This window comes from Physeter macrocephalus, chromosome 2 (genome assembly GCF_002837175.3).
Source record: "Physeter macrocephalus isolate SW-GA chromosome 2, ASM283717v5, whole genome shotgun sequence".
Lineage (NCBI taxonomy): Eukaryota > Metazoa > Chordata > Mammalia > Artiodactyla > Physeteridae > Physeter > Physeter macrocephalus.
The window spans coordinates 61,040,353-61,056,475 of record NC_041215.1 but is presented as its reverse complement, the minus strand read 5'-3'; the positions used below and the strand labels follow the sequence as shown (position 1 = coordinate 61,056,475).

The 16,123-nt window shown below is 36.9% G+C and overlaps 1 protein-coding gene across 1 annotated transcript in view; it reads right to left on the bottom strand.

Moving 5' to 3' along the window:
• The window catches only part of GALNT13 (polypeptide N-acetylgalactosaminyltransferase 13), a 558,990-nt gene that overhangs the window by 219,848 nt on the left and 323,019 nt on the right, over window positions 1-16,123 (bottom strand). The window contains exons 5-6 of the mRNA XM_024122312.1: window positions 2,269-2,435; window positions 1,447-1,654 (exon numbers count right to left, since the gene is read on the bottom strand). Of these exons, the coding sequence (XP_023978080.1) occupies window positions 1,447-1,654; window positions 2,269-2,435 (375 nt within the window). The remainder of the gene's footprint in view (window positions 1-1,446; window positions 1,655-2,268; window positions 2,436-16,123) is intronic.

Genomic DNA, 16,123 nt, shown 5'->3' with positions numbered 1-16,123 from the left:
CTTCATTACATTAAATAATTTAAATTATAGGGAGGTGAAATTAGATCTAATAACCTTGAATAAGACTTTATTATCTAGTTATGGCAACTTTAGAACATATAAACAGGACAAGGCATTAGAGTTCATTATATGAAAATACAATCTAAATATGTTGTTAGATGAAAAAATAAATGATCCATTCATGACCATAGTGAAACATTGTATTAAAAACTCACTAAGTTGAATATGAAACACATGTTTTAAAAAGCAGCGTAATGTACGAAAAGCTGCCAGGAAATGAATTTAAGATGTTCTAAGTTCATTTTACTTTGCCAACCTTACCTTCCTGTGCATACTGTACAATACACAGAATGGAAAAATGTTATTAGCCATATATTACACTCAGTTGACTAAAAGGTTCCCACTGCTTTCTTCAACTGCTATGGTTCATTTTACTGACAACTTCTATCCATCTTCCTGGCAAGTACCAAATCCTGCCGTTTATGTGATACAGCTGCACTAGCTCACACTAAGCAGCCCCTGTCTTGGAAGCTTAATTAAAAACTTCAGTTCTAAAAAGACCTTTCTACTGTAGGTGAAATGACTATGCAAGAAAGGTGTTATGCAATGCTTTGTTACTATATCAGACAGCCATCAGCATAGCTGTCTTCATTAGGCGCTTAGGAATGATACTCATTTACCACCCATGTTTATGAGTATCTGCAAAAAACCCACTTCTTAGCATCATCATCAGAAAGAATTTCAGCTAACTATGAGGGTTCTTAATTTCTATATTCTTCAACTTTTCAGATTTCATAATATGTCTGTACAAAAGGACAATATTATTTAAATAATTAAACATTCTTACAGCTGTGCTTTCTATGCTTTTTTATTTTTTTAATCCTGGTTTCATTTGAGTGGGGTGCATGAGTGTGAGTTTATTTTTAAGATCTTCAGGGTGGCTTTGGACTAGACTTTCAATAAGGGCACTGACGTAGTAAAGGGAAGACTGTTCTGGGAGTGGGAAGAACTAAATTGCTGTTCCCATCACTTCCCATAACAGGGACAAGCTATTTAACTCATTTGTTCCTCCCTATTATTAAATACAGACAAGAATACCTTTATTACCTACCTCACAGGGTGATGGTGAAGACAAAGGTGCTTTGAAAATGTATTTTATAAAATATGATACTATTTTTGATTGGACTGATTTCCATCACCTATAAAATGAATATTCAGCACATCTTTACTATTTGAATTGTTTGACTATTTCTTAATCAAATATTCAGGTTCAGCAGAAATAAGCCAAGGTCTTTATTAAATAAGGAGTAGGGGGTCTACTTTTTTAAAAGCTAGGAAATAAACATTCTGAAAATAGCAATTTGGAAGAAAAGTTTTGATGGACAGCGGAAAATATCCTAACAGGTTCATTCAAAACCCAGACAGACATAACACATGAATTCTTACCTGTCTTCCTTTATTCTTGCCAGCAAGGGCTCCAACCACCCTAACGTGCATTCACAGTGTGCATCGAGAAAAGTTATGACCTGTCCTTTTGAAGCAGCTGCTCCTCGAAGGCGGGCACGTATTAACCCAGAGCGCTCTTCCATTCTAATAATTTTTACCGGCACTTCTAAATTTTTCACATAATTATCTAATGCCAACTTGAGAAAATCTGTAACATGCAATAAGAATTTATAAAGTTTTGAAACAGAGAAGAGATACTACTACGCAGATGGAAATTCAACACACAGAAATGGTGGTAAACTCCTATCAACATTTTTTGCATTGTACAAAATAAAGATGTAGAGATTTCATCAGTGAATTAGTATACAGTTCATTATGATTCTGTCACTTGGCTGACAAGGATAAGGATATACTAGGAAGTTAATATGCCAGAATCTAATTTAGAAACTGGGCCACATTGGCAAATGCAATCTCCTTAATTATAAGTTATTTTTCTTTTACCTACACTAAAAAAAAATATAAAAAGACAAGTATCCACAAAGTCATATAAATGCTCAGTCATAAGATCAACTGAGCTTGGAAAAAAAAGAAAAACTTATGAAAGTCATTTTGGCTGATTTCTTAGGTTAGTAAGAACCATGGAATCATGAGATAAACTGAAAGAATTTGTTACTTGTTTCTGGAGTTGGTATATTAATGAAAATTTGATAGGTGGTTACAGAGTTAGTATAATTACAAGGAAAATACAGATCATTGCCCATTTATCTTTTTGAACACAGTAAAGCTTTCTAATTAAAAAAATATACAAAAAAATATTTGTACCTCTTTCACTGGCATCATCTACCAAGATGACCTCAGAGAGTAGATAGTGCGGAGAACGATTTATAACACTGTAAACAGTTCTAAGGAGAGTGCTCCAAGCTTCATTATGAAATACAATGACTACACTTGTGTTTGGAAGTTCATCAGGGTAGACCTTTGTCTTGCATCTGGAAAGAGGAAAGAAGAGGGACATGCTACGAAGTTCGTTTTTCATTCTGATCATTGTAATAAAAATATCCATTATGATACAACTTTAGACTTGAAAGCCCCTTACGACAGAAACACTTTATGATTATCCAAAATTATTTTCCTTTTAATATTTGCTGTGAGTAATCACTTGGCACTTTGAAAATTAAATATGCATACTTACTAATATTATTTTAACTGATTTTATTTTTGACAAATTTTACATTAATTCCAGGGAACAAAGAGGCATGATTTACACAAGTCTAAGAAAGCTAAAATAGCATTCTGAGTCTATCAAGAGAAGACCAGGTACAACAGGGACAGATGAATTAACTTAGTAGATATAATTGTCTTCTTTGTTTAGAAAAAGAGTTATTGTATAACTCAATAAGTCTTAAGAACATAAAAAGGCACATGTTCACAGGGTTCTGAAGCTTGTAAAACTGAAATGATTTTTCTATTCTAAAATCTAGTCACGTATGCTTTCTATTCTGTTTGAGAATGCCATAATCCATGTCTACTTTGAGGTAAAGATTTAGGGGCCAGGATACACTTTACAGATTCTCAATGAGTACTATACAATCAAAATTGGAGATTATGAAAGGGTATAGGCTACCAGAACATCTCAAACTTTAATGTGTTATTCACCTTAGGTTATTTTTTCCTGTAAAATATTCTAAAGAGCTAGAAAATTAAAATAATTCCATAAAGTAAAATAAACCAGATACACCCTGCCACCAATAAATGACCTAATCTATGACACAAAATTAGCATCGTTAAAATTAGTCTCCTTCACAGGTGAGTGAAAAAAAATCCACTAAAGTGTGGGCATCAAAGGCATGTAATAAAACATATACTGACTGCTTGCCTGCTGAGATTTTAATCATCTTTTAAAACAGTCTAAAATATCACCTACTCAGTGAAGTGCTCTGCAATATAGCCAGATAAGAATGTGCATGTGTCTAACCATAACATTTTTCAGCAAATATTTATTTGAATAACATTCATTAAGCAGCCACACTATATAGGACACTGTGTATATAAGAAAAATCAAAATGTAGAGGGTGAAAAGTAGGTTGATTCATAGTCATCTCTTCCCATTCCGGTAGCAAGATTCAAATGGTTTCTATATGCTTCATCATCATTTGACTTGTACCTCCAGGAAGTTCATCACTAAATGAACTTAGAAAGCTGTCTTGGTAAGTCAGAAAGGTTCTTGCCATGATTTTCCTCAAACCTCCATTCTTCTGCCTCAGCAAAACACCCCCCCACTTTCAGCATGCTGAACAAAATGTATCATAAAGATAATCATTATCATCAATAAAGAAGTAAAGCTGGAAAAGCAGGCTGAAATCTGTCCAACAGTCAACAAATACTGGTTTAACCCAAGTATAACAGTCTATAAAGTCTACTTAGTATCATTTGGATAAAAATCACTTCTTTTAAATCTCTCACATGTTACACTAAGTGCTAATAAAGAAAAAAAAGAATGAGATATTAATTTAGATAAATCATTTAAAATATCAAAATAAAAGCAGACATTTAGATCCAGCTTCTTAAACTTTCCAGCATGCTTTATTTTTGCAGTTAAAAATGTCCACTCACAAATGTTAATTTTATATTCATTATATGTGACGAAGTTATAATGAACTAAATTACTATTAATGTAGCTATTTTGCTTACTTAGAGAAAACTTCCACCATGTCATTACTTAATGTAGCATAAAAATAAAATGTGGCTAATATGTTATTAATTCTTCCTCTTCCTCCTATGTAAACAGTTATTTAGCAAAGAAAACTTTGTATAATAATAAAATAATTTATAGGATAATTCTTGTTACACAAATTAATCATTTTCTATGTCAGTTTATCCAGTTATCTCAAGTGCATAGATACGCTATGAACAAGAGTTTTTATTTTCATGGTTTTTAATGGATTTGTGACACACTGAACTTGAATTATTGCCCGTAATTCATCAAACCTATTGTTTCACCTAGGGTTAGATACATCATGATTTTATGTTCCACTAGGAAAGAAAAATGTTTCACTAGGAAAAATTTTATGTTCCACTAGAAAAATGTTGTCAAATAAACTATAATATAATGCTTTCTTATCTTGAATAGGCTCTATTCAATACCTAAGTAAAGCCTATAGAAAAGGCTTTTAAACTTATTTGGACATAGATTCCTATCAATATTTTCAGGCTTGCTTATAAATCAGTCACACTAGTTTCTTGTTGCTTTGAAGTTTGTTTCATCTATTCTAAGGGGATTTCTCCAGCTTTAGGCTGTATTGCTTAAATGAGAGGCATGCATTTAGCACATACCTCAGTAACAAAATACAAAACAACTTCATCTTGTGAGTATCCTCCTTGGTACTATAAAGCTGTGCTTTGCAAACTTTTAGCTGCAAAATAATTATGTTGGGATCTTGATAAAATTCAGATTCCGATTCAGTAGATCTGGGATGGGCCCAAGGTTCTGAATTTCTAATAAGATGCCTGGTGATGTGGACACTGCTGGTCCTGGGTTGACATGATAAGCAACAAGGCTATATAAATCAGTCAGCTGTTGATTAACAAGAAAATATGAAATTGCAGACATTGCTCCAACCATAAATATTGGCTTCATCAAATGAAATATAATTTTTGCCACTGTTTCCTTACCTTTCTGTTCAGACAATAACTTTTTGTTCTAATACTGAATCATATTGTAATCTTTCTGAAGAAATGTTGAATGACAAACTCTACACATACAGTACAAATAGTGCACATAACTTAGTTGAAATTTGACTATGTAAATGGCCATGACCACATTTACACAAGCTTAAGGAATATTGCCTACATGCAATCCTTTTTTTTGCCAGCTGGTAGACAATGTTTGTAACTAATCATTAACTGTAAAACTCATCCTGATTTCAGACATATAAAAGGTATAAAGCATACACTTAAAACAGGTGAATACAATAATTTTTTCTTTAGCCACAGAAAAGTATTAAAGTGTTGTTTGATTTTTTTCAGGTTGTTTTTTTTTTTTTTAATGCCTTTAGTATCTAAACTGGCAAAGTTTTTTTTAACTGGCTGATTTTTCCAGAAATAATTAAAAATAAACAAAACAAGGAACCTATATGATATAGGTGGAGGTAAGTACTTAAAATAAATAGGTAGTTTGGACTTCTCTAATAATCTCTTCACCCTCACACATGACAAACTTCTTCTCTGTGGTATTACAGGAAGAATTTCACCACTGTTCACCTCAGCTTTTACATCTCTCATAATAAGATTAAAGTATGTACTCTGAAATGTGTGGTAGACATTGCTTGGTCTACACAGCAGAGTAAAGCTCAGAATCTCCAAAAGGTGGAATTGCAAAGGACTTTCAAAGTTGACTAATTTAAATATTTATTTCACAGAATACAAGTCTCAAGTCACAGAGCTAGTTCAATACTCTGTATAATAAAGTAATAAATAATACCACTAATAAAATAATTTATTTAATAATATTAGTAATAGTAATGATTTCTGCTCCATATATGCAAGATGTCTTAAATGATGTTGGTGTCTGAAAAATTAGAAAAAAAGCATTTTTATGCCTTTTAAAATAATTTATATCTTTATAAATAATTATCTTTAAGTCAAAAAGAGAAGTAGATTCTCCTAGGATCATTTTATTAAAACTAAGCATAGAAAGACAGCTTTCACTGAAATTAGGTACATATAGATCAAATACTCTTAGCAACCTGTCTTTCGAAGATATTATTTCTCTTTTATGTAAACATCTAAATAGAACTGGAAAATGTGACATAATTGTGGGAACACAATGTGTATGTAATTAACTTTGAGAGTAAAAGTGGCAGACTGCAATAGCAATTTTCATCAATTTGAAAGGAATATCTGATACCCAATACTCAAATTAAGCTCCTGAAATCTGGTATTCCAATAAGATCATAAGCTTTATCATAGCAGCATTTCATATTTGCACTATATTTTGACATTCTAAATCTATAATAGTTGAAAGAAAATGAAAGTTTATTTCCTTTTAATTCTGTAATAATATATCTCTGGCTCTAATTCTTAGCTGCACATAGGAATCATCCCATGAGCTTGAAGAAAAATTACTGATATGTGGGTTTCAGCCACAGAGATTCTGATTTAGGGGTCTGGGGTGTGGCCATGCATAATGGGATTAAAAAGAAATCTCTCCTGGGGATTTGAATGTGCAGCCAAAGCTGACAACTGTTACCTAAATGTATTTAACAGAAACACTGATATGATATACATACATATATATGTATGTAAAACCTTCTTTTTGCTTACATCAACATTTTAAAATAGGATGTATAAGGTTAGTATTTCTTTTTGTGTTTGTATGAACTAAAATAAGGCACTATTTCCTTTAATTATAAGTACTGGAGTCAGAAAGTCTCTACTTCATTTACAATCTCTTCTGTCATCTGGATATCTACTAATGTTCATCCAGTTTTCTGTGTATCAGCTGTTGGTTTGTAAATATATGAGAAATAAATGCAACTGCTCTTCTATGGAGAGAATTCGGGGGTAGAATCACTTTTCCACTGTCTGGAACATGGAAATAGTGAGATAGTGTACCTATTTACCATCTTTTCCCTTGGCTATGCACACATTATGGGAACATAGACAGTTACATTTTGATTTTATCCTTTTCAAAACTATACTGATGATTTCAGATAAGCTACTGAACACAACATGCCATATCAAAGAAAAATTGACTGTAAGGTGAGAATGGGAAATCACAAAGGATCCATAATTACACAGTGGTTTAGTTAGACACAGTGCATTTCAGACTCCACACAAAGGCTGTCAACACTGTAGTTTGCATGACTTTTTGGATTGCTGCTCAGTGAATCAGTGGCTACCTTTAACTGCCTCAGACAAAGAAGAGTTAACAACAGTGATTTAAAATAAAGACTTACAAGCCCTCTATATACTTCTTATTTTTAAGAGCTGTGGGAATTGCATTGAACCTTGCAGAATTATGTGTGGTTTCCATGTTTCCCTGTCATTAACATCTATATTCACAGAGAGAAATTCCATCATTTCCCAATGAACCCATGCAAAGAAAACTTGGGCAACAGCAAAGTGTTTCTTTCATAATTGAAAGCTTGGTGCCTCAGTAAAATGAAGCACTTAATTTGGCATGGGTTTCTATATGTTGATTTGTACTTCCATTGTGTTAAACCTTCCAAAAGTAAGTTCCTGTAAGTCATAATTACTTGACTATTTCAATTTTTTTTCTTTTTTTACAAAATCAAATTGTTATTCACCTGTCCCAATCACCTTTATTTTAACATCCAGGTAGACCCTGTACTCATCCTTAACCTATGTGCTATCAGATCTACTCTTTGCTCCTTCTGTTTTCTTCTAAGTATTGGGGTGGGCGGAGCAGGAGAGTTATTGAGCAGGATGCTTTCCCAAGACTCCCTTGCTTGTCAGTTTCTCTTTGAAATATGCCATGAGGACCTTGGGTGGAGAGTGCTGTGCAGCAGAAAGGAGGAAGAGGGGCCCAGGGAATTTCTTTCTCTCTACTTCCCTAATCCCAGAGAAGACTACTCAGCCCTTCCCCCAACATTGTACTTCATATATGCCTCAATCCTTTTACTTATTATACTCTTTCACAACAAATACATCTAATCCAGTAGACTAGGGGCTTCTTAAAAAGAAGAGGGGGGCTTCCCTGGTGGCGCAGTGGTTGAGAGCCCGCCTGCCGATGCAGGGGACGCGGGTTCGTGCCCCGGTCCGCGAAGATCCCACATACCGCAGAGCTGCTGGGCCTGTGAGCCATGGCCACTGGGCCTGCGTGTCCGGAGCCTGTGCTCCGCAAAGGGAGAGGCCACAACAGTGAGAGGCCCGAATACCGAAAAAAAAAAAAAAAAAAAAAAGAAGAGGGAAGGTTAATCTTATTTATCTCTGTGTCGCCAGAAACTAGCCTTCTGCATGTCACAAAATATATTTAGTAAGGGTTTGACGCATGAAAACTTCACCAAGAGTCAGGCTATTGTATTAATTATCAGATTAACTTCCCATCGTAGTTTTTAAAAATAAATTTATTTATTTTTAAATTTTTGGCTGTGTTGGGTCTTCGTTGTTGTGCATGGGCTTTCTCTAGTTGCGGTGCACAGGCTTCCTCATTGTGGTGGCTTCTCTTCTTGTGGAGCACGGGCTCTAGGCAAGAGGGCTCAATAGTTGTGGCTCACGGGCTCTAGAGCACAGGCTCAGTAGTTGTGGCACACGGGCTCTAGAGCGCAGGCTCAGTAGTTGTGGCACACGGGCTTAGCTGCTCCGTGGCACGTGGGATCTTACTGGACCAAGGCTCAAACCCCTGTCCTCTGCATTGGCAGGTGGATTCTTAACCACTGTGCCACCAGGGAAGTCCCTCAGCCATAGTTCTACACTATTATAATCTGAACTAGAGGTGTAGAAATACAGTTTTTCTACATCTTTTTATATTTTCAGTTGGTTTCGGTTTTCAAGCTTCTAGAGCCAGGGCAAATAAATGAGCTAGGGATAGGAAAGGGAAAGAGTATCAGAAAATTGGTCTGCAAGTCATTTTATTATAACACATTCCCCTCAAATATAAGTAACATTATTCTATTTTGATATACTGGAGAAGGCTCTGTGTCTGGAAAATCTATGTTTATCTCCTCATTCTGCCATTAGGATCTATGAGCAAACTCTTGAAGTTTCAGTTCTGTCATCACCTAAATTGCAGTAAAACTGCCTGCCATATCTATATCACAGGACTTTTGAGGAAACAAATGGAATTATTAAGGAATTATATGAATGTAATTTATTATACTATTCTTATATTATCAAGCACTATATGAAATATTACAGATAAGGTCTTATAATTATTTGGCTCAGCCTTGCTGCTGACAGTATTCTGACCATAGCCATATTAACTTGTCTTTTATTCTTAGTTTCTGTGGCCAAGCATCCATTTTATTCCTTACTTCCAATGCATTTTCAATAACAGGTCTGGTGTCTAGACCATCCTGGCTTGAGAACTGCTTTACTTCTTTGTCCAGTGGAGCAGTGTGGAATAAAGGTCCTGCCTCTTTCCCTTTTAGTTCTTTTAAATCATTTATTGCTGTAATCTGAAATTTCTGCTGCTGGCTGTGGCTGCTTGCTATTAAATTTTCCTGCTTACTTTAATCTCTGCTTATTATTTTCTGCTGGAAGATCTCAAAGGGTCAATTTCTGCTGAGATCTCTGCTTCTTGCCTGCTCTTGAATATCCATGAGTTAAGTCTATCAACTTGTGTTCCCTCCTATTACCAAAGCTGGAATAGATCCCCACCCTATAGGTCGGTCTGATTATCAAATCCTGCATTCCTCAGCTACGGTTAGGCCACATCCTCCTGTAGTCAAGCTCTGATTTAAGAAACATCATAATAAGAAAGCTAGTACTAAGTGGCGAACATTTACTGAACTCTTAGTTACGTAGCAGACATTGTACTATATGTTTTCTATGTATCATCTCATTTGACCCTGAGAACTGAAATCTCCTGCAACCACACAGGTTAAATATCAGAACTAAGAGAAGGCTATGAACTCATAAATAGCTTCACTGCATGCTTCAAGAACTTCCAGAAAATAAATTTATTCAAACAATTAACTGCTCAAACAATCCCCTTTTAAGGAGAGTACGTTGCTTCCTTGTCTTCTCAGGACAATGTATATCTTAACTAAACAAACTGCTTGCTTATCAGTTGACCTCAAGACTCTTTCCTCAATATGTCCACCAATCCTAAACTATTACATCACACACTGACCAGGCTCAATAAGATTCCTGCATTAAAAGACGAGTCTTAAGCCACTTAAACCCAGACCCCCAATCTCAATAAATTTCTAACGTGGCCTCTCTTTCCAAGACTACTAGAACTCATCAGAACTGTCTGTTAAGGTGGTGGTTATTCTGGTGATCTTTTATGGAGTCCTTATAATATTCTTATAATAATCATTAATAACTATATATTATATATTAATCATATATTATATAATAAGCATATAATAATTATTCTTATAATAATTATAATTACAATCCTTATAATATCCTAAATTACTCCCATTTGATAATAACTTAATGTTCAGATCAGTTAAGTAACTTGCTTCTATGTGACAGAGCTGGGTTTCAAACCCTGGAAATATGACTTTAATGGCTGCTATTCAACCTCTTTCCTGATAGGATAAGGCCCTTTCTCATTTAGAGAAGAAACTGCCTTTGTTAGGGAGAATTCTTAGAATAGGTACTTGGGGAGCCCGAAGGTATGCATTCCCAGAAAACAAAGGAAAACATTAATTGCTTTGAATGAGGTGAGGGGAAATTTTGCTTTGCTCCAGGGGAGTGGGCACTTGAGGCGGGAAAGACTAAAGAAAGGAGTAAAAAGGGACTAGGGAGAGGAGATGAGCAAGTAAAATGATGAGAGGCTAAAGTGGCCAGTGGACTTTCCTCAGTGATGTGACAACTGCAAGATGTTTTAAAGATGAGTTATGTCTAAAATTCATATTTGACTACAATGTTATAATGCAACCCCACCTCCCTTCCTATTATCCATAAATTTGCCCTACTCATAAATGCACTGCATTGGTGATTACATAAGTATGTCTCTCATTTAAGAAAGAAGCCAGGTGTAGCATCTGTATTGCACTGTGCGGAACTGAGAAAGCAGTCACAAAAGCAATCATAAAAGAATGTCTACCAGGGAACTGAGTAAATCTTGGGAGGACGATTCTTTTGGCTTTAAGCTGACTTATCCTGACTTTAACAGACTGGGTACACTAAGGTGAGATCTGCTTTATATTAAAAAATAAAACTTATCATAAATCTAATTTCTACCAAATAGATGGCAACCATATACTCCCACTGCAGTTACTTCCATGTCAACAGTTGCTAAACAATCTCTTTTTTCCAGCACATAAAAATAAGTACTGTACAAGCAAGTTTTATATTTTTTCTATTGTGAAGAACTCTCTTTTTTGGAAATGAACTATAATTCAACTCTGTATCTAGAAGTAAAAGAATACCATTTAAGTAAGTGTTGTGGCCTGTGTTGTTTTGGAACATGAATTTAGAAGGTTGTTCTCTTTCTATGACCTCTGAATATAATTCTTTCATGCTATTGAAAGTACTTAACAATGAGTTGTCTAAAATGAATGTGCTTATTGAATGCAGTAACTATAATTAAAGTGACTTTGCAACAAAATTACTCATTATTGTCATTCATAAGTTTAAACTCTCACATTTGTTAGTGAAAATAACACTGATTTCAATAAGGCCTGGAACCTGGAACAAGCTTTGCTTCTGTCCTCATTCATGGCCTTATCCAAGTCAACTGACCACCCTAAGCCTTATAGGTTTCATTTCTCTTAGACAATGAAACCACTGCACAGGTTCACAGGCAGGAACTTTGATGTTGATATTACGGTGGTGATGTTGACATCATGAGTCACCAATCCTGATGATTCCTCCCTCAGTATCTTTCTTATCCTTCGCTGTTACTATGTCCTCTACATAGACTATCATCCCTTCTCTAAGTTATTACATGGCATCAATATGGTGTATTTGGGGGACATTTTGACCCCCAAAGTATATCCTTCTCATTGCAGACCTGAATGCAGATCTAAGCAGCCACTCCTTTATTCAAATGTTTTGATGGCTCTTCGTTGCCCAATGTTAAAATCTAAAGGCTCTACCTGGCTTAGTCTCACACATGTCACCTTCTCCTCTCACCATGGCATTTAACTCTTCTGCAATACTGAACATCTCAAAGTTCCTTCAGGAAACAAAGCTCTCTCATGCCTTTATCTTCCTCAATCTTTAGAATTCCTTGTATTTGGAATGCTGTCTTCCCTGAAGTGCTCACACACATTATTCATGGTAGCACTCAAGTCACACTTCCCCAATGAAACCGTATTTCCTGCACAGATATCCAACTGTTCACTCTCCTAAACTCCCAGAACATTTTATGTATTAATTCCCTTTTCCTTCTCTTTTTTTTCATTTTCACAAGGGTTTTTTTTCTGGTCCTTGTGCATTTACATCTTTTGCATGATTATGACATTGCAAAATTTGGGTTTTCACTGTGTCAAACATTTTCCAGTTTCAATGTAATCTACTTAACTATCGAGAATGGAGTCATTCTGAACTGTGTGGAAAACTCCCTTTCATACTGTAGCTACTGTTTTCAAGAAAAGGTCTGAAATGTTCCCAGAAAAGATCCCTTTCTTCTCAGTATTCTTCTAATGAGACTTCCTAGCTAAAGGATTCTCTGAATATAAAATATTCATTTGTGTATCAAGTACATACATATATATATTATAAATGATACATGCTTGAGGAAAGATGGAGTTATAGATAATAAAAGAAAGTTCAATTGGTCAAGTGGGGCTCTATATCCAGAGTGAATTGTGATGGATGGTGTTTCAGACTACAAGTCTCTGAACAATGCAGTGGGGTAGACCTTCAAGATGGAGGAGGAGTAAGACGTGGAGATCACCTTCCTCCCCACAAATACATCAGAAATACATCTACATGTGGAACAACTCCTACAGAACACCTACTGAATGCTGGCAGAAGAACTCAGACTTCCCAAAAGGCAAGAAACTCTTCACATACCTAGGTAGGGCAAAAGAAAAAAGAAAAAACAGATGAAAGAATAGGGACGAGACCTGCACATCAGGGAGGGAGCTGTGAAGGAGGAAAAGTTTCTACACACTAGGAAGCTCCTTCACTGGCGGAGACTGTGGGTGGTAGAGGGGGGAAGCTGTGGAGCCATGGAGGAGAGCGCAGCAACAGGGGTGCAGAGGGCAAAGTGGAGAGATTCCCGCACAGAGGATCAGTGCCGACCAGCACTCACCAGCCCGAGAGGCTTGTCTGCTCACCAGCTGGGACGGGTGGGGCTGGGAGCTGAGGCTCGGGCTTTGGAGGTCAGATCCCAGAGAAAGGACTGGGATTGGCTGCATGAACACAGCCTGAAGGGGGCTAGTACATCACAGCTAGTGGGGAGGGAGTCCCGGAAAAAGTCTGGAACTGCCTAACAGTCAAGAGACCACTGTTTCAGGGTGCGCGAGGAGAAGGGATTCAGAGAATGGCCTAAACAAGCTCCAAAGATGGGTGCAAGCCATGGCTATCAATGTGGACCCCAGAGACGGGCATGAGATGCTAAGCCTGCTGCTGAAGACACCAAGATGCCTGTGTGCAAGCACAGGTCATTCTTCACACCTCCCCTCCCGGGAGCCTGTGCAGCCCACCACTGCCCGGGTCCTGTGATCCAGGGACAACTTCCCCTGAAGTTGAACACAGAGAATACAGAGAACACACGGTGCGCCTCAGGCTGGTGCAACGTTTTGTAGGCCTCTGCCACCGAAGGCTCACCCTGCAACTATAACCCTCCCTCCCCATGGCCTGAGTGAGCCAGAGCCCCCTAATCAGCTGCTCCTTTAACCTCGTCCTGTCTGAGTGAAGAACAGACGCCCTCAGGTGACCTACATGCAGAGGCGGGGCCAACCCAAAGCTGAACCCCAGGAGCTGTGCGAAAAAAGAAGAAAAAAGGAAATTTCTCCCAGTAGCCTCAAGAACAGTGGATTAAATGTCCACATGCAAAGTGATGTACCCTGCATCTGTGGAATACCTGAATAGACAATGAATCATCCCAAAATTGAGGCAGTGGACTTTGGGAGCAACTGTATATATAATTTTTTTTCCTTTTTCTCTTTTTGTGAGTGTATGTGTATACTTCTTTGTGTGATTTTCTGTGTATAGCTTTGCTTTTACCATTTGTCCTAGGGTTCTGTCTGTCTGTTTTGGTTTTTTTTTAGTATAGTCTTTAGTGCTTATTATCATGGGTGGATTTGTTTTTTGGTTTGGTTGCTGTCTTCTTTCTTTTTTTCTTTTTTATTATTTTTTAATTTTTTAAATATTTAATAATTACTTCTTATTTTTTATTTCAATAACTTTATTTTGTTGTATTGTATTTTTTTCCTTCTTTCTTTTTTTCTTCTCCCTTTTCTAATGAGCCGTGTGGCTGACAGAGTCTTGGTGCTCCGGCTGGGTGTCAGGCCTGTGCCTCTGACATGGGAGAGCTGAGATCAGGACACTAGTCCACCAGACACCTCCTGGCTCCACGTACTATCAAATGGCAAAAACTCTCCCAGAGATCTTCATCTCAAAGCTAAGACACAACTCAACCTAACGACCAGCAAGCTACAGTGTTGGACACCCTATGCCAAACAACTAGCAAGACAGGAACATAACCCCACCTATTAGCAGAGAGGCTGCCTAAAATCATAATAAGGTCACAAACACCCCAAAACACACCACGGGATGTGGACCTTCCCATCAGAAAGACAAGATCCAGCCCCACAAACCAGAACACAGGCACTAGTCCCCTCCTCAAGACAGGAACATAACCCCACCTATTAGCAGAGAGGCTGCCTAAAATCATAATAAGGTCACAAACACCCCAAAACACACCACGGGATGTGGACCTTCCCATCAGAAAGACAAGATCCAGCCCCACCAACCAGAACACAGGCACTAGTCCCCTCCTCCAGGAAGCCCACACAACCCACTGAACCAACCTTAGCCACTGGGGGCAGACACCAAAAACAACGGGAACTATGAACTTGAGGCATGCAATAAGGAGATTCCAAACACAGTAAGTTAAGCAAAATGACAATCCAGAGAACACACAGCAGATGAAGGAGCAAGGTAAAAACCGACCAGACCTAACAAATGAAGAGGAAATAGGCAGTCTACCTGAAAAAGAATTCAGAGTAATGATGGTAAAGATGATCCAAAACCTTGAAAGTAAAATGGAGAAAATACAAGAAACTTTTAACAAGGACCTGGAAGAACTAAAGAGCAAACAAACAATGATGAAAAACACAATAAATGAAATTTAAAATGCTCTAGAAGGACTCAAGGGCAGAATAGTGGAGTCAGAAGAATGGATAAGTCACCTGGAAGATAAAAGAGTGGAAATAACTACTGCAGAGCAGAATAAAGAAAAAAAGAAGGAAAAGAATTGAGGACAGTCTCAGAGACCTCTGGGACAACACTAAACTCACCAACATTTGAAGTATAGGGGTCCCAGAAGAAGAAGAGAAAAATAAAGGGACTGAGAAAATATTTGAAGAGATTATAGTTGAAAACTTCCCAAATATGGGAAAGGATATAGTCGATCAAGTTTAGGAAGTGCAGAGTCCCATACAGGATAAATTCAAGGAGAAACATGCCAAGACACATATTAATCAAACTATCAAAAATTAAATACAAAGAAAAAATATTAAAAGCAGCAAGGGAAAAACAACAAATAACATACAAGGGAAATCCCCATAAGGTTAACAGCAGAAACTGTGCAAGCCAGAGGAAGTGGCAGGACATATTTAAAGTGATGAAGGGGAAAAACCGACAACCAAGATTACTATACCCAGCAAGGATCTCATTCAGATTCAACAGAGAAATCAAAACCTTTACAGACAAGCAAAAGCTAAGAGAATTCAGCACCACCAAACCAGCTTTACAACAAATGCTAAAGGAACTTCTCTAGGCAGGAAACACAAGAGAAGGGAAACATTTACAATAACAAACCCAAAACAATTAAGAAAACAGTAAAAGGAACATACATATTGAT